At 41.3% G+C, this 18,133-nt stretch overlaps 4 protein-coding genes across 8 annotated transcripts in view; 2 read left to right on the top strand and 2 right to left on the bottom strand.

Moving 5' to 3' along the window:
* LOC122396172 (aryl hydrocarbon receptor nuclear translocator homolog) overlaps positions 1-2,588 on the top strand; it is a 38,513-nt gene extending 35,925 nt beyond the window's left edge. For all 4 annotated transcript variants that reach the window (XM_043394341.1, XM_043394340.1, XM_043394339.1 and 1 more), the window contains 6 exons: positions 74-232; positions 308-458; positions 546-703; positions 906-1,090; positions 1,159-1,300; positions 1,390-2,588. In XM_043394341.1, the coding sequence (XP_043250276.1) occupies positions 74-232; positions 308-458; positions 546-703; positions 906-1,090; positions 1,159-1,300; positions 1,390-1,607 (1,013 nt within the window). In that variant the 3' untranslated portion in view covers positions 1,608-2,588. The remainder of the gene's footprint in view (positions 1-73; positions 233-307; positions 459-545; positions 704-905; positions 1,091-1,158; positions 1,301-1,389) is intronic.
* Positions 2,589-3,131: 543 nt separating this feature from the next.
* Positions 3,132-5,579, bottom strand: LOC122396171 (U3 small nucleolar ribonucleoprotein protein MPP10). Its single transcript, XM_043394337.1, has 4 exons — positions 5,430-5,579; positions 3,963-5,280; positions 3,676-3,784; positions 3,132-3,611 (listed from the first exon to the last, which is right to left on the bottom strand). The coding sequence occupies exons 1-4, from the start codon at positions 5,504-5,506 to the stop codon at positions 3,241-3,243; spliced, it is 1,875 nt and encodes a 624-aa protein (XP_043250272.1). The 5' UTR covers positions 5,507-5,579; the 3' UTR covers positions 3,132-3,240.
* An 887-nt stretch (positions 5,580-6,466) lies between these two features.
* The window catches only part of LOC122396432 (spectrin beta chain, non-erythrocytic 5), a 55,370-nt gene continuing 43,703 nt past the window's right edge, over positions 6,467-18,133 (top strand). Inside the window, exon 1 of one of the 2 annotated variants that reach the window (XM_043394818.1) lies at positions 6,467-6,713. The gene's annotated coding sequence lies outside the window, so the exon portion shown is untranslated. Of the gene's footprint in view, positions 6,714-8,977; positions 9,094-18,133 lie in introns of those variants that run through there. The other variant, XM_043394819.1, reaches the window with a different exon arrangement.
* Positions 12,682-14,331, bottom strand: LOC122396433 (jerky protein homolog-like). The gene is made up of 2 exons (XM_043394820.1): positions 13,995-14,331; positions 12,682-13,923 (listed from the first exon to the last, which is right to left on the bottom strand). Exons 1-2 carry the CDS (start codon positions 14,016-14,018, stop codon positions 13,159-13,161), a joined length of 789 nt encoding a protein of 262 aa, XP_043250755.1. The 5' UTR covers positions 14,019-14,331; the 3' UTR covers positions 12,682-13,158.

Below are 18,133 nucleotides of genomic sequence, written 5' to 3'. Positions count from 1 at the left end.
CTAAACAATACAAACGACAAGTCGTGTTGAAAAAAAATCACAATCTTTCACGATGAAAAACAATTATTTGCAGAATTTATTTCGCGTCATTCCGCGGAAGGTAAATTTACCTTCGTGGACCAAAGAGTCGGGGGGATTCTAGGATATACGCCCTCGGAACTCTTAGGTCATCCGTGCTACGAATTCTTTCACCCGGAGGATTTAACGCACATGCGAGAAAGTTTCGAGCAAGGTAAAGTGTCCCGAGTCGTGTACGTGGATTGTTCACGCGTTCATTGTCGTTTAATGAATACCGTTTCCCCGGCAGTGCTGACGCTGAAAGGACAAGTGGTGTCCGTGATGTACAGATTTCGAGCCAAAAATCGCGACTGGGTATGGTTAAGGACGTCTGCATTTGCATTTTTAAACCCATTCAACGACGAAGTTGAATACATCGTCTGCACAAACACGCATGCAAAGTACGATATTTTATTTCGTTCGTTCGGTGTTGTTCCTCGATCGCCATTAGGCCCAAGAAGCGAATTAAGAGGTCTCCATTATTTTAGATCGTTCCATCCTGGCAGCGATGGCCAAACAGAAACTGAAGCCGTACCTGCTTATGGCCAACCTGGCTTGGACTATTCCCTTCAGAGACATCCTGCCAGGGATCCTCTGTATTCGGGGCATCATATGATGCAGCATCCAGCAACTGTAGCCACAGCTGGTAATAGATCAATTGCATCAATATCGACTGCAACGTTAGCCCTTTCTGACCCAGAGGTAGCACGAACATAGATGGTTTTTTAGTGCCTTTAAATGTATCAAATAAAAAGACCCAGTCTGGAAGGGTTGATAGATGCTACACATTTAGTTTATTCGAGTCTACGTTAATGGATCTTAACAGATCTACGTGATTTCTTTGTTAGGACCCCAACAGCCTAGGCCGTCCAGTACACAAAACGTTTATCAGGGATACGAAACAACGCAGTCGCCCATAGCGTACGGTTCGCCTGGCCAGCAGAGTGCGTCTTCTTCGGTTTTAAGTAGAATTCAAAAGCCAGCCAACACGTCTCCAACTCCAGTCCAACAAGCGTGGACCATTGGAAGACAGGTGAGTTCGCGTTGACAGTCAACGTCTAGCCCTGATCGCGGCAACTTAATATTTATCTTTTGTTTCAGCAACCAGTGACAGAAGGGTATCAGTACAGTCAATTAAGTCCATCGAGGTCGCCAAGTGGGCCAACTTATACTCAACTAAGTAGCGGCGCTAGGACACCGGCTACTCAGTACCATGCAGTCACAACAGTGCCTAATAATCCTGGTGAGTGTGACTCTTGAATGCTTCATATATTTTAATACAACCTCGCAAATAAAAATTCTTACTCGTATGCACGTGATTGTATTGTTCAGGTATGTGGGGGTGGCAAGGTCAGCAACACCAAACGCCTCAGCAAGATGGCGGACAATCAAATCCTCAGGTGACCGGACAAGCGCAACCACCTCATCCTGCTCAAGGTGGGCCTGGCACGCAACCCCAGGAACTCTCGGACATGTTACAGATGTTGCAGGATCAGGGTGGAGCATCTGGTTTCGAGGAGTTAAATATGTTTAATACTAATTTCGAGTAGCGATAAAGAAATAGCATCGCCGACGAACGTCTACCGTATGGATGCTTTACGGTACAAATCATTGGTACAGCCTCGGGATTATCCCGAGCATCATAATCAGCACTTTTACTTCGGCATTCAATTGATACTAAAGTTCGCAATTTAGCACCTCACGTGTAAACTTTATCCGAATTGACGTTGAGGTTAGGACGACCTAACTTCATAGACCTAAGACCCGGGAGATCCACTGTGTTTCCTTCCGACGAGTTGAGGGTTTTTACACGCGGACAATGCAACTTTCGCTGCATGTCCGTGTAAAAAGAATCGTTAACTTTTGGGAACGAAACTCTCCGGGGAATCCCGGGCGTAACTTCCTTTGCGAGAAGTTTCATTCTAATCGCTTTAAGTCAGTGTTTTCCAAACCAGAGGCGTGTTGTAAACCAGAAAACGACGAGAAAAGATACATTTTAATGTAGAAGAACGAGGATAAACATCTCTTTCTATATTAATATATTTATCATCAAAGTTCAACAACCGTAGGAATATTATTTTTTTTTCTTTTCTTGTATCGTTTTAAATATTCCACATATCTCGCGTAATAAATGCCCTCGTTTCAGTTGAAGAAACTTCTCAATCGAATCTACAGAAAATCACGGTAATTTTAATACCAGCTTATCGTTAGATTCCTAAGATTAGCTTAATTATTTTAATTTAGATCCTTGTAATTATAAACAGTGCAATCATAAACATCAACACTAAACGGAAAGGAAAAAAAAAAAGAATTGTTTGAAACTCGACGATGTACAAAAATTATGTAATCCACTTTGCTTCTCTGTGCAAGACACCATTTTTAGATATTCCTAAAGAAAATATAGATAATGTTACACATACGAATAATTGCATTTATAAGTAACCACGTGTGATTTAGCGCATTTGTACATGTTTAGCAAATTCTTATAAGCAAGATCGAACAAACAAAAAATTGCAGCATATCATGACGAATTGGGAACATTTTTTACTAATATATAAAATATACATTACACGTATAATTCTTTTTAATCATCCTATGTCGAAAGTAGTTTCAATGCCATTGCTCTGACAATAATTAACATATTGAAGTCGTTAAAGGCATCAATATGTATACGCAAATGATTCATTAAATTTCAAACAATATCTATGACGTATTTTAAAATCCTTCATCCTCTATTGTTTACGATTATTTTCCTTTGTCGTTGCCTCTAGAAAACGTAACGTTCGCCCAAAACTTAATATTGCGCGAAGACATAGTTACTTAAAATATATATTGCAATGCAATGATTTAGAAGAAAAGAAAAGAAAGAATATAGCACTTGAACAAAATGGAGCTCCTATTTATGGATCCCATCGGTGCCCTAATTATATTGAATAAATATATAAGTTGTACAAATTTCGAAACAATTGGTAATATAAAATGGAGAAACGGAAAACTTACCAGATCCTTTGTATTTCATTTTTCCACTCGTAATTATTGCTTTACGCATGCGAAATAAAATTTTTATTCAACGGTAAAAATAATACATTCGATAAATTGTACGTAGTTGGATTTTAACTGTATAAAATTAAACATGAAACTGTACAACATAGTAATTTGCGTTTAAAAAATTTTATACAAAATCTACAACTTCAATTTCACCGCGGACAGAGCATTTTTCTGTTTCTTCTTCGTCTCTGTGCCGGTCTTCGATTTAATGTGGCTTTTCACTTGGTCCTGCAATTGATTGAAGAACGCGGTAGACGATTTCGAAACCTTTTGTGTCGTTTCGTCCATTTTTATGATGTTTCGGCTGTGGCTCAGTTTCTTCGCTAATTCCGCGGCCTTTTGTTTCTTATATTTCTTTTCGATTCCGGGCTTCATCGCGTGCAGTTTCTCCTTCTTCTCCATTACTTCCTGTCGCGCGCGTTGTCTCATCTTCTTGCGTCTTCGTTCCCGTTTCATGTCAGTTTTCGTTCTCTCTGATTGGCCAATAGGATCGCCTCGCGATTTCGCTGCAAAAGAAACAAATTAGATAATTGCATCATCTTAGTTTTATTATGCACAACAAATACATACCCTTAACCTCTTCAGGCGCTAACAAAGTAGCGTCGCTGGTTCCTACTGGAGCCACTTCTTCCATATTAATTGCAGGAATATTGCTAATAATCTTAATCTCCGGATTAGCCTGAAACAAATACACAAAAGTTGTAAAAAATATAACAAATCTGGTAATTATACGATTTATCGACTGCACAATCGATTTCACCGGCCTCGAAGTATTTTAAAATCGAACGATGGCTAAATGTTTCGTAACTAAGATATAATTATTCACAAAAATACTAATTCTTTTAACGATATCTTACCGGTTTCGGAGTGTAATGGAAGTTGGACAATGCGTCCAATTTAGAGAATACAGCATGCATCATTTCCTTAATTTCTACATGCAATTTCGGTTCTTCTTCCTCCTTTTCGTCGTTATCCGGATTCAATGCTTGTTTTTGTTTCAGATACTCGTTCTCATAAATTTGAGACAAACTTTGTTTGCTCTTCTCCTGATCCAGAATCAGTTTCTTCTTATACTCTAGCGGAGTTTCGACCGGTTTATATTTCTTCTCGACGTCGTCCCAGGCTTTATCCTTTATTCTTCGTTTAATTATATCCTCTAACTTAAATGTGGTCTGTTCAGTGATGACAGGAGCAGGTCTGGTTGTAATATCAAATTCGACGAATTCTTGCAACAACGAATTTTGTGGTCTGCTAGTGGCGCTTACTTCGCCCTTAAGTTGCCACGGTTTCTCTGCCAGTGCTTCTTCCTCTAATTCTTTAATTCTTCTATGTAATCGTTCCTGGCGAGTTTCGAGGGAAGACTGGCTTTTTTCTGTGTTTTTAGTGTTGGTGATCTTATTCTCTAAACTGTCCGTTTCGTCGGAATCGTTCGTGAGATTGAACGTAACCTTCTTCTTCGAAGAATTGCGATCTTCCGATTCGTTGTCCGTGTCCATTGCATCATCAGAATCGCTATCGCGTAGCATTTCTTCGTTCGTTTCATTATTATCGATATTCTTATGCTGCGTGGGAGCATTAGTCGCTTCGTCTTCGCTCTGTGGACTATCGAAGAAATCCGCGTATTTCACTAATTTTTCCTCCCCGGTTTTCCTGTCGTCGTCGGAGAAATCGTTAAACAAATCCACCGACTCGTCGTCCGATCCTTGCTCGTGCTTCTCGCTCTGTGTTTCCTTTTTGTCCTCCTTTGTCAGATATTCGTCCAGTTCTTGTAATTTGAAAAATTTGTCGTCCACGACCGACGTTTTAGTTCTAAGCTTCTTCATATTCTCCTTATACTTCTTCAAAGTACTTTTTTGTTTTGTCCTTTCATCTTCGGACACGCTCTCTTCTTTCCTCTCTGTACTTTCTTCGTTGCTTTGTACAATTTCAGGTTTGCTTGTACTAATTGGAATTGTTAGTTTCTTATTCCCGACTAAAATCTTTGAGACACCGGTTAAAAAGTGTATGAGCTCACTTTCGTTTTGCAATTCAAGTTGCTGCCAGATCTGCTCTTCGTCGAAACCATCAGTCACTAGCTCTGGCAGTGCATTTGTGTTTCTTTGTGACTGTTCTTTTGTAAAATCGTATAGACGTTTTGTAGAATTTTTAAATTCCACAGCAACTTGGTTCTGCACGCTGTAATGTTAATAAAATAGAAAATTAAGTACAAATATTGCTTAACATTAATCGAAAACAAGTGGAAAAACTGAAAATATTTGAGATGAATTATTCTTGTTGTTCCACGGATAGGTTAGAATAGAAAAACAGGAAAAAACAGTACTCACCTTAAAAAATCTTCCGGCTTTTTAGTATTATTTTCAACTGTGGATATGACATTATTAAGTATTTCTGTTTCAGCCATTGTATATTTACATTTATATTAAAATCTGTAAAGAATAATGTTTGACTAAAAGGTTATGTTCGCTCCGTGAACAGCAACCATTGGCGTAGGCGTGGTACAAAAGTGAATATCAACAATTACTGATACAGAAATACCATCGACTGGTACATGAAGTTTTCCTACAAATTTACAACTAATCGTTGAAACAGATATTGCAATTAAATCATAGACGAGGTACACAAGTAGACCTTACAACCAATGTATTTTTTCGGCCCATTTTTTTGAGGTTTTAGGGCCCCATTACCATTTTCGTGTCACTCGCAACATTACCAACAGCTAACACAAACGAACACACATTATATTTTCGGGAAAGAATTTTTTTCTCGAAAATGCGTAACATTTCGAGGGTATGTGTATTGATAAAAAATTACTGTAATTGATCCCCGCAACCGAGAATAATTTTTTTAGAACGATTTGAAATGTTTTAATTTTGTCGAAAAATTTATCCACTCGTTGAATTTTTTTCTCGAAACTGGTTAGGATTTCGAGGGTATGTCTGTTGACCAAAAATGATTGTAATTGACCCCCGCAACCGAGAATAATTTTTTTTTCACCAAAAAATTTCTCCAAGGTGTACCTCGTCTGTGGCGTCACTACCTACGGTTTTGGTTACAGCAGAATAGGAATGCAACGCTCATCTCTACACAGCATCTGTGGGTTATTATTCTCCCAAATTACCGGTGGAGGGACACAAAATTCGAGGTGGAAAATGATCGTTCCGATCGAACGGATCGTGGACCTAACGTGTCCATATTTTTACAGATGGTGGTAGCTGCTTGGAGGTTCTCCGATAGGCGGTCAGCTTGACTCCCGGTGATCGGGGTGGGGGAAAGGCGAAGAAACACGGCGAATGTTTGCTCGGGGTGGGGATGAAGATGAAGAACCGCTCGGTGTTCAAAGCCGCAAACGCATTGGCGCAGACTTCGGTACGGTTCGCGCGACACGCTACCGCTCCAACGAAGCCGAAGCGCGTGCGTTTCTCCGTTCGTTCGTCGTGTGCGCGTGTGTTTATTAAATCTTGCAAATAAGAGCAGCGTAAAACAGGGACGAGGACCGAGTGTACATTTTTGGTGGATTCTGTGTGCTTGGGAAGTGTTTGCACAGTGTTGGCGGATTCCCGCGTACGTTTGGTCGTTTTTTGGATAAGTTTCGTACACACGGAGAAAAGGTACGTACTGGAATTTGTCGTCAGTTCCACGAATCGATCGCACAGCTTGTCGTTTGCTTTTATCCGAACGATCGAACGGCTGGCACGCGTTCCGCCACTCGCACCGTGCCCATTCGATCCTAACGAAACCAAAGAGATTTCGTACGATAACCATTCGATGGTCAGGGTACAAATAGAGCCTGCGGACGCTCCCGATCGGGTTTCGAATTTGTTCATGATTCATGAAAGTTTACGCGCGCAAAGGTCGATAGGTCACGTGGGACTTTTCACACGGGAGATCCCGTGGTCCATTTCGATGGTAGAAAAAAAGAGAGTCACGCACGAAAGTCCTTGCTCCTTTGAGGCTTCCTTCCGCCACGACGGAGGAATCGCTTTGGGAACCCCCCACAGTTTCACCGGGAAAGGTTGTATCCTTGATCTTTGCGAGATTAGAGAGTGAAGTGTGTCGTGTTAATTCGCATTCTGTTTCACGTCAATGCGCGTAAGTTTCGGAGCCGTGTACTCCGTTTGGCGAAACTTCTGTGTTTACCTTTTACTTTGTTTTCAATTTTTGAAAGGAAGCTATGTCGCTTTCGCGAATACGAAGATTTCCATGGATCGGTTACGGAGCAGGAATTCTTCGAGAAAGAAACGAAGGGTCGCATTCGATACCTGGAAGGTCGTGCAAAAAAACGAAGGACAGTTTCGGATCTGCCCACTGTCGATCCCTTCCTGTTGGGCCTCGACTTTCGAGAATTTCTCCTTGCAATCGTTCGTGGTCGTACAATATTTTGTTTATTTGTGTATCGTTTTTGTTCTCCCGTTGCTCCTTGAACCTTTAATTAATTCTACACTATACGTAATGTATATGATATTTTCAAAAATCACTCTCTTCTGGGAAATTTAATCTCTTTTGCGTTTTAACCTTGTGGATAACCTTGAATCCAGCGGAATGCGTTTGCAACACGTTCAAAGAATTTGTCGTGTTCTAAACCACATGCGGTGTGAATGTTTTTTTAATGACAATAATACACAGGGCATTGTATAAGCATGTGTGAGACAATTGAGCAGAACGGTGAAGGACGTTCTTATTTGTGCAAATCACGTACTTTAATAGGGGTCCGAGAAAGAGCTGCGAATTAAATAGATTACTCTCTATACATTCTTCCAATTTTTAATTGCCCGATGACCTTGAGGTTATAGCAACGTAAAAGTATAAATACTTGTTTCACAAACCCGGAACATACGTGGCGACCAAGTGTAGGGGTTAGTGATTGACGGTCATTTAATATTCAAATAACAAAGTTATGTTCGAGGTTAGGATAGTTCCAAGTACGTCTATCGATCATAACCACCCTTAAAGTCAAGGTGTCGAGATACTGATTTCGTTATGAATATGTAAATCATACGTGTTCGAACGTCTTGTTATTACAAGACGTTCAGCTATTAACGTATACTTTGAAAAATAATATCAGATTACTCTCGACAGATGTGTTCATTTGTCAGAGAAAAAAAAGTGAACTTAATAGTTCGCATTAGTCACAAATTTGTCATGCATAAAATTTGCATCGCTGATTTATACAACGAATTTGTAACAGTTTTCCCCTTCGAGGCCCCCCCACCACTAGCGTCATCTCTCGGTTCCACGCATTCATTCCGTTACGAGGTAAGAATTCTTCGCGGAGGAGAGCCAATCGCCCGCAAAGGTCGTTCGCGACAGCTGGAAAACCGTGTAAAGGGGGTCTGTATCGGTCGAGTTTTCCTCAGCCCCCCTCCTCTGTCGAGCAACTCCCCCCCTACGATAGCGTCGATTATAACGGGGCGCTGGCGTCGATTGCACGTGAAATTGGAGCGGACTTCGATCCTTTCCCGAACGGTACCCGGCATTTGATCGGCCTTAGCCCCCGCGTTCCACGAGGAAATAATATTACGCGCGCGCGCGCGAGCCCGCCACTGCCTCGAGTTTCTAATGAGCCCCTCCAGACCCGGCTGGCCCGTTCCTCTACTCGATGAATACCGTAATTCTCAATGGATGTCGTTTTTTCTCTCTTTCTCGCTTCCTCCCTTCGCGTTTCTCCCTTTCTCGCGCCGTTTTTCTTACCCCTACCGTTACCCCTCCCGCCAACTCCCCTCCACTCACCCTTTCCCCTCCTACCTCTCACGATGCCACTCGATGCGCGTCCTCTTACCGTCTCCCGGGCGAAAGTCGTGTGCGTGAAGTGGCGAGCCTAGCGATGGGAACGAATCATCTGCAAACGTAAAGTGGGAAACGAATGCAGAGGTCGTGGCTAAGTATGAGGGATCGACGAAGACCCTAAATCAAACTCCGCTCGCGATGGACCATTCGATAACGTGCAACAAAGGCTTTCGACACCCTTGGTCGACTATACGTGGGGTGAAGGTATCTGATACGATTCAAAGAAATTCTTTCCAAGATGCGCGCCTAAAACTAAAAGTTGGTACAGTACTGCCTCGATTATTGCGTCAATGTGCATTAGGAATGCAAGCAACGTAATCACCCCCCACCATTGTTTATGGTTCTGCAGCTCGTGTAACCATCGACTCGAGTGGCAGCCAGCTGCATAATTAACAAACCCATTTGCACGACCTGTTTAAGTTCAACCAGTTTTGAAAAACAACAATTCTATATTGAATTTCTCAAATTTTGAATAAGATAGATATGTCGGTAAAATATTATTGTCTATCATAAAATATCATGATGCTTGGGTCAGAATAGAGTTGACATGCCTGACCCAAGGTCGATCTTTCACGTGTTTAATTATTCTTAACTATCGAGCAAAGCTGTTCGCATGATTGCACGTTCGTTTTTATTGGGAAGACACCTTTGAACGGTAGGTGTTGTGCACGTGTGCAAGGAAGGATTAAGAAGCTTTAGATTACTGTATCGGTTCCATCGCTAGTCAACGTTAGTTAGAGTACTACCAGCAGAACGTATGTTTCTCGTGCGTGCGCGCGCAAGCTCACGTTTTCTGGGGAGTTGCTGGACCGCTCTCGGGACTCCCTACTACCGCCATTTATTCGCTCGGCGCGCGCATAGAACGAGGAAGAAAGAGAGGAAAGATCCTTGGCGAGTCCTGGAACCCAAGACGAGCGAACGAACGACTCAGGTTACAGACTTCAAGGCTTAACGCGTACTCCCGCGTTCCGTCAATCGTGGATTTACGAACGACCACGAGAAAAATCCCAGCGCGCGTTGTTATTGTGTCGACTCGCGTCGCCATTACGGTCAACCTGTTCCGAGCGTAACCGAGTAGGGGGCGTCTCGATGCGTTTCTGCAGGGAGACTTCGATTCGGAGATTACGCGAACGAACAGGGAACGATACAGGCCGGTAGTAGATTCTTCTTTGGGTGATTTTACAAATTTCCTGTTCGCCATTCAATACAGATTCGTAGTACAGTTTTGATTCCGTTGGAAAAACGTGGCGCCAGTTGGGTAATACATTTGAATGATGGGCGATCGATGAAACCAACGCATGGCAATTTATTTATGACGTTCATTCGATCGGGCGGTTAAATATGTATCTGTTTGTCGCGAAATATTTCATGTTACGATTGAAAACTCTGTTTTATTCAACGAGGAAGTCAGTGGTAGATTTTTTCCTTCTTTTTACTGTAATCGAGTTCTCGACCTTGATCTTGATACTATTTCGTGTTCCACGAGTATGAGTTTTCATGTTACACGGTTGGGAGGATATAAAATACGGGCAATTGTTTTTTTCCCAGGAATGACTTTCGAAATTCAAATATCTTCTGTCCAGTGACCTTGAATTCTTCTAGGGTTACTGTACGTAACTTCATTGCGTGGTCTTGTTTCCGTATCAGCTAAAAATTACAACATGCTGTTTGAACAACACAGGATGACCTTGAAACGACCTTGACAAAAAATAATTTATTTCTCGATAATTTCTCACTTCAGTACATACAAATAAATGAAAAGCTTGATCATTATACGATCTATTATCTATCGTTTACAATTTATTGATCAGTGTTATCAGTCCGTAACTTGTTGCATCGACCCATTTCTTTTCGGTGTTTTGCACACGTTCGCCTCGTGTCGATGAGCGACGCAGCGAATCCTCCTTGCGAAAATAGGAGGAAAAGGGTGAAGGAACGTCGAAAAGAAATGGTGCACGAGTCACGAGGGTGAAATTCGTCGCTACATCTCTAACGACATCTCGTCGCCGTAATTAGTTGTAAGTCTTCCGTACGTGACCCCCGTGGACGCGTCGACGGAATACGATATGAAGGAACGGAGTTTTATCTGGCGCATACACGCGGCTGGACTCTTCTAGTAGACGGCCGCCGCGGCGGCAGCGGCGCGACGGTGAATGTAAAACTGCCAGAACGCATGCAGGAATGTAGATTTTTCTTGTCAACTTTCTACACGCCTCTGACGTCACGAGAATCATTGTCGAATGCATTACAGAGCGGCTCGAGAACAGGGTTAACGAATTCGCTCGTTCGTGGCGACGCTAAGGGATGCCTTCCGACAGATGCTAGAAAAATGAACGGGGGAATCGAAAGGGAGAAGACGGTATAATTGAATGAGTGCTCGTAACGCCGGCGATTCCGTGTAATTAATGCAGGAATGGCGATTAGATAAAGGAATAAATAGTTTTCAATTGGCTGGGCACATAACACTCCCATAACGCCTTTCTGGCTTGTTGGCGTGAAATCATTATTCAATGCCCGCTTTGAGGTATAAATTCAACTGATAATTACAATAACCGAAGAAAAAAGCCTGTGGAAATTTATTCAGAGCACGATAGACGCTATGTTCCTTAACCGAATAGTTCAAGGTTATTTTCCAACTTTCCTGGACATTAAAGCCCTCAGCAACAAATTTCGTGTCTTGACGGTGAAACGATTCGCTATCATTTCGTACATCTAATTCTGATCAATTAAAAAAATTGTACGCTCAAGTTTCATTTCACTTTTCTCCACCCATTTCACTTCGCGAAGATTTCTAATTCTGGACTTTTTCCAGTCTACTTGGTAGTTTGTGCGAGCCAGAAACTTCATATTTACAGTGTGCCTGATCGTGAAGTTTGATCTAACACTGTAAAAGAGTACATTTAGCGTTTATTCCAGCGTGTAGACCATTTCTAACTCAGAATAATCCTCTAAACAAGCTAGAAAGACTCTAATGTAGTCATATGAAGCCTCAGAAAGGTGCTCATACAGATCTAAAGGGATTAACTATTGTCTAGCTCTATAAGGGTAGACTTAACCCACAATATACATGACTTTTCTGGTTCCCCAGAACTCTCTGTTAAGTCCATGATACTCGGCACGGGGAAAAAAGTCGTATTACAATGTAATAGTGGTGTTTACGGTCGAGGAAATCATGGAATTTCTATATCTGCAAGAATCTAACGGTTGATTCCATCGACGATGGGTTTTCCTCGCTTCTGAGCGTGCACAATTTTACTGAAATTCAATGGCCCGTTAGTGGCGGCCATTTTAGGGTTCGTCAAGCGAATCAGAGCGACGAAGCGGAAATTGGAATTGCCGGAATTCCCAGGAGATCCGTGCATCCCCCGAGTCTGGAATCTTGGAACGCATAGAGCGGAGGATGTTCACCCTGAAAATCTATTAAATTAGACACCTATCGGTAAGGTAATTGGATGGCCATCATCAAATGAATCACCGGCTCATTGAAAATAGCTTGATTACATGAAATAGATTAAACGGTTCGATGCAGGATGCTCAGCGGTTGCTTACACGAAGTTTCCTCTAAATTGCGTACTATTAAAGTCATTAAATTAATAAGAGAAAAGTGGGGTAACCGATGTATCCTTTTTTCTGTTATGTAAATGCAAATGAGCCTGATGGGCAAGACGGTGGCTGTAAACAGGTGAGAGTAATGTTTAGAAGGCCATTAAAACTCATTCGACTTGCGTGCTTTATTTTTCAAAAATCTGTACAATTTACAGGACTTTGTTTTGCCGTGTTGATCAACCATATACAAAGCTTATATTATTACGTAAATTTTCATATACTATTTAGAAAATTTAAGGCCAAATTTTACTCACCTTACGCGTCAGGCCAAGAACAATGAATATTGTAGAAAACATTGAATATGTAACGTGTGAAAATAAGCGTAGATAAGATAGTAATGTTTAGCAATTTGAAATCTAATCTTGAAGTCGTAAATTGCAAGTTTACCGTGGGTAACTTAAGTAAACACCAGTAAATTTAACTACGGCAATTAGGGGGTTTTATGAGTAACTTTTTGGCGAAAATATCTGTTTCTTTTAGTTCTATTGCCAAAGGTATAAATTAGGGGTATTTTTTCATATGTAACTCTGACGAAGATAACCTAAAAAAATTTGTTCTTGCACACGTACAAGTACGAAGGAATATATATTTACATAATTTATTTACAATGGCAAGATCGGTGATAGGGAAATTATGCATTTTATAACTGTACAATGGTAAATATTATTTAACAAAATCTCTAGTTGGTTCCTGTTTCAAAGTCAATAGACACTTTTTTGATACACGGTCGTGTAGGTGCTTCAGTGTCATTAGTTCACTTCCTAAAGTTTCACTTTGATGCTCAAAGTATTTTATCAATTTTTGAAGCATTTCTACAGCCTCAGTATGGTTCAAGCTTGCTAACTCTTCCCCTTCCTCTTTCATTTCCACTTCATCTTGCGTGGACAGACACACTGTCACAAGATTGTCATCCAATAGCAGCTGATGATCACCATTATTATTTAGAGTGGTATCCCCCAATAAATTTTCACAGGAAAGAGTAAGTTTGATCCCATGGCGTGCTTTCCATCTCCCTAGCCATCCCACGCTTGCAGTAAAAGTGGGATCACCACCTAAATTATTGTTAAGACTGAGAGCCTTTTTCCTTAACATAGGCCCAGATATTGGGGCACCTTTTTCACGTTCTTGAATGTACCACATGTAGAGGGCTTCATCAAGTGTAACATTCTTTGCTTTCTTAACTGTCCCCCTGTTACCTAAACTGTCCCTGGTAACCATCTTGGCACAAAAGTTCTCAATTTCTTTTCTATTCTTTTTCCAGTCAGAAACAGTGGATGTTCCTACTCCAAAATCAATAGCAACACTCTTCATTGGCTCACCTTTATCGATTCGAAACAGAGCTTCTAGCTTCTTTTCCATGGTCACTGTAACTTTTTTCCTTTTCCCTGACATGCTTAGAAATTTCAAACGTGTATTGAACACAGTATTCTGTAACAAACATTACAACACTCAAAAATGAGTAGTCAACTGATGCTGGATTCAAATGCATAGCAACCTACTTGCAATATTCCTTCTTGTGGCATACCAATTAATCAAACAAGCATAAACGTAAACTACACTATGCTTTGTCCGATAACTGTTCCTTAAATTCTTGTGATTTTTTACAGCCGTTAAAACTGTTACCGTATTGACAAACAAACCCCCATTTTATAGGTTATATCGTCCAGTCTCATCGTTGTTTTAGCACAGAATTCTGTAGATGTTAAATGCCAATGAAACGTGACGACTAAACAATGTCAATTCACCTCGAACGATTGTTTTTAATAACTAGTTACACATAAACTCATATTCCAAGCGTCATTTAATCACCAAACTAATTGGTGATGACCGCTTTGCAAGTAGCGACCTCTGGCATCCACTTCTAGAAGCGTTGTAATCAAGAACGAGAAAACGCTAAACTGTTCTGTATTAAATTAATCGATACTTAATATTCGTACGCCTTGCGGATAACGAACACTTTCAAGATTCTTTTAAACTTCAGAGTGAACTCTGGTTCGAAGTCTAACTTGAAAATTGAAAGCTTGTTACTACTTTTGTTTCAATAGCTCACTATACATTATTTACAAACTCTGTGCAAGTTTCTAGGATGTTTCTCAAGACGTATTGGGTATAGTTTTATTATATTGGTACATCTCACGTTCTAATTAACTCACTGAACCATGTCTAACTAATATGGTAATATATTAGCTAGTGTAACTACTATGGTAACTAGGTTAACTAACGCTTTAAGGCGTCATTTTAGGAAAGGGAACGATAGAAAAAGGAGGTTAAGAACCATTGGCCTATACATCTCTTGTCACGAAGGTATCGACAACTTCTGCACGACGAGACAGCCTTCTATTCATCGAAATTCAAATCACCCACTTCCCGAGCGTCCGGGATGATCCCCGGTCCATTGTATTCATATCGTCATTGTGAATCCCCCCGCGAATTCGAGCGCCTGACTCAAGAATGAAGAACTAATGTGGCGCGTGGGAGTAGCGGGGAGGCTATTAACGCGAAATTTACAAAAGGAACCGCAAGCTACACATCGAGGCGTGGATCAGAATGCGAACTAGTAGATAGCGTGTAGTATATAGTCGGGTTGTAAGTATTTTTCGCGAAATAATACGTTTCATTCAGAGAAGACTAGGGATCCTAAGTGTCCCCTGGTTTCTTGCAGTAGTCTTGTAACTATGAGGGATTCTAACTAGGAAATATTTAATAAGGGATAAGGATTATGTTCTGACTGAATCCTTCCCGTTGTGAACTAGTCCTGGAGAATTATTATCTTAATAGAATATAAAAATATATTTCCCACGATTCTATATGGGAAACTATACAGTTTAGTCGTTGCAGAACTTTGGAAGTGCAAGAAATATACGATAGATGGAGTGGGGGTAGTCTGTGACCTTGACCGGTTGAAATTTTTGCCGGTTCCTCGTGAACTTTTCTTTCTCCTGACTAGGAGGGTATATAAAAATAAGATTCAACAATAAAGAATAAAAATTTTCTTAGGGCCGTCCAATTTGTTTTGTTTGTAAACAGTTTCCTCAGTGAAGCGTGTGGCGTTTTAAAGTTCCTCGTCGAAATAAAACGTAAGTATAGGTGGTCACAACACCGGAGTCTAAAATTTCCGTGACACTGTAAGTGGGTACCTGTTGGCCTCAAAAAACCTGTTTTAATGGGCGGTTCGCGCAAACGATTTGCAACGAAATTCGTTTATCTCGTTTCTGGTTTCGTGAGATCGAGAACGCGGATAATTGCATAATATAACTCGTTGCTCAATCTGTTCCGTGAAAGTTATAATTTTACAATTAACGTCCGCAGGAAACCGAATGACTCACTCGCGCCTCGTAATTAATGACGATGATCCTCGTGCAAACGAACGCCGTCGAACGACTCGCCGTTATCAGTTTGTTCAAAAACGATCGATAGAACGTCCTAGGGTGAACGATAGTATCAACATTCGACCCGCGTGCCAGTGACACGGTGCGAAAGGTCGCGGAAAATAATCATACCTCTCGCGATTATCGTAATAAGTGTTTTTCTCTGGCCAACAGAGAGGTCGTTGTGTCCTGACCGCGCAAGAACTCCCAACGGTTACGAAGTTGGCAATAAACGAGCGATTGTGCGAACGTTGCGCCATTGGCGCCAGTTTTTAACGGATCTTTTCAAATTCGAAATACAGTTTCCATTAGAATACGCATTTTCAATCATTCGATTTACAAATTAAAGACATTTTTAAATATATTGGATGAATCTATGCGATGAGTACTTACAACGCGCGTGTGTTGTTTGATGTATTGCGCTATCATTATTTATTCATGAAATTGCAATCATTCATAAATCGCGCGAGAACAGCCAGTCATCGCTGTGTATATATTTAGCGAGAAGGGAGCAAAGTCGCGAACCGGAAATACTCCGGCACACGTGACAACCTTCTCGTACGGCGACCACCGCGAGTTCAACGAAAAGTACCGTCGGCGTCTTTTTTTCGCCGGGCTTACAATTTAATGACGCTCGGAAATTGAAATTAAACGTCGGCGTCGTGCGCAAACTTCTGCGAAATCAGTGATGTCATCTGGATTAACGAACCGCCGTGCCGCGAATGATCACGTTCCGCAGTTATGTAAATAACCGAGCGTCTCGATGTTATCTTTAAACAGAAAAATGACAAACTTTTTCGAGGATCGTCCATTAAAATTGGAAGAAAATGTCTGAACACGAGACAAACGGTGGGTTCAAAAGTCGATGACGTATATTGAATCTATCGATACGAGGAAATGTTTAAACAATTTTATCTCCATCCCCTTTTTGGATTGCAAGACACCACGTTCTCTAGAAATGGTGTACGCATCCTCCATTTTGGATAACAGTAGATTAAAGAGCTTTTAGGTTAGTTTTTCGATTGGGAGCTTAAATAATTCATGCAAGGCATGATAACGTGATAGCGGACGAGTACACAGTGTCACAATAATTACGTAAACGAGCCATCCGAGTGCATTTTTGTATCGTGGCTGTTTGTCACCAATCCGTTTATCAATTGTCTGACTCATTTGGATTATTAATGAGGTCACGGCAATAAAATTCATCGACGTGTGATTTCATTTCTAAAATAGGATACGAACACGTAAATAACTCCTCACGACGCGGTTTAAGATTAAGTCGCGAAGGAATATCCTCAATTCTTAATTTTAATTTTTAAGAACACATGCGCATGAGATTTTTACACGTACTTGTTAAGTACAGCTCCTGTTCCGTCCAAGTTCGTTCGTAGCCCGTAAATTCCAACGAACGGACGCTGTATTTATTTTTACAACGTTTTTTCCTCGCTCGTCTCTTTGTGAGAACCCCGTTCTAAGTCTGGCCGTAATTTGCTACCGCGCTATACACACTTTAGCGTCTTCTGTTCATTCACATAGCAGAGGCGCTGTTCCACTTCCCATAACGAACAAATGTTTCCGGCCAGGAACTGTTATTCCGGATTAATGAAGGGCTCGGGACGTACTATCGTAAAAAGATTACGCCTTCCTCGAAATTACTCGGCAGATTTCGTTAATTCGCACGCGAATTGTTAATTTGAGGAATGGCGGAGGGGGAACGCGGAAGGAAGGAACGCAATCGAAAGATTTTCTGTTTCCCCAAAGTTGTTACGAAACAAATATGTTTCTATAATTGTAAGCACTTTCGATAATTCAAAGTGGTCGTACATGAAATGGGTTAATTTAGCTTCAACTGACAAATTTCATGAATATTGGTTGATCGTCGCTCGATAATGGAGTCCAGAATGGAAATGAATTCCAACGTGGCGATGGTTGCCACCGAAAAGAAGAAGTAAAACGCTAGTTAGCCGACCAAATATAGATATGTCGTCATATCGTTTGAACTTGGTAGGCCTCGTCGCGTCCTTCTTTTTTTCACGAGCTTGTCCACTCCGTTGCCACGCTGGTAGTACGTTTGTCCAAGCTTTCATTGTCAATAGTAGGTGGTGTCCCTTTCGAGCGGACTCGGGACGAGCCCCGATCATAATACGGCTCCGATTTCACCTGGTCAGCCTGTCTTATGGTTCGTCTCGGCCCTTCCGGTGCGTTCACCGTATTTCCTGGCCAATTTCGTACTTCCTGCCACGGATGAACCCATCCTCCAACGTTGTCGT

This window comes from Colletes gigas, unplaced genomic scaffold (genome assembly GCF_013123115.1).
Source record: "Colletes gigas isolate AHSC1104 unplaced genomic scaffold, ASM1312311v1 Colletes_gigas_Sc00007, whole genome shotgun sequence".
Taxonomy (NCBI): Eukaryota; Metazoa; Arthropoda; class Insecta; order Hymenoptera; family Colletidae; genus Colletes; species Colletes gigas.
This window is presented reverse-complemented; position numbering and strand designations above follow the sequence as displayed.

Excerpts from the sequence above, each read along its gene's own strand:
- LOC122396171 (XM_043394337.1), bottom strand. The coding sequence starts at position 5,506 with ATGGCTGAAACAGAAATACTTAATAATGTCATATCCACAGTTGAAAAT. Across the intron at positions 3,785-3,962 it reads TCCATTACACTCCGAAACCG|GCTAATCCGGAGATTAAGAT; the intron begins GTAAGATATCGT and ends TATTTGTTTCAG. Across the intron at positions 3,612-3,675 it reads AGCGCCTGAAGAGGTTAAGG|CGAAATCGCGAGGCGATCCT; the intron begins GTATGTATTTGT and ends TTTCTTTTGCAG.
- LOC122396433 (XM_043394820.1), bottom strand. The coding sequence starts at position 14,018 with ATGCCACAAGAAGGAATATTGCAA. Across the intron at positions 13,924-13,994 it reads CACAAGAAGGAATATTGCAA|AATACTGTGTTCAATACACG; the intron begins GTAGGTTGCTAT and ends TGTTTGTTACAG.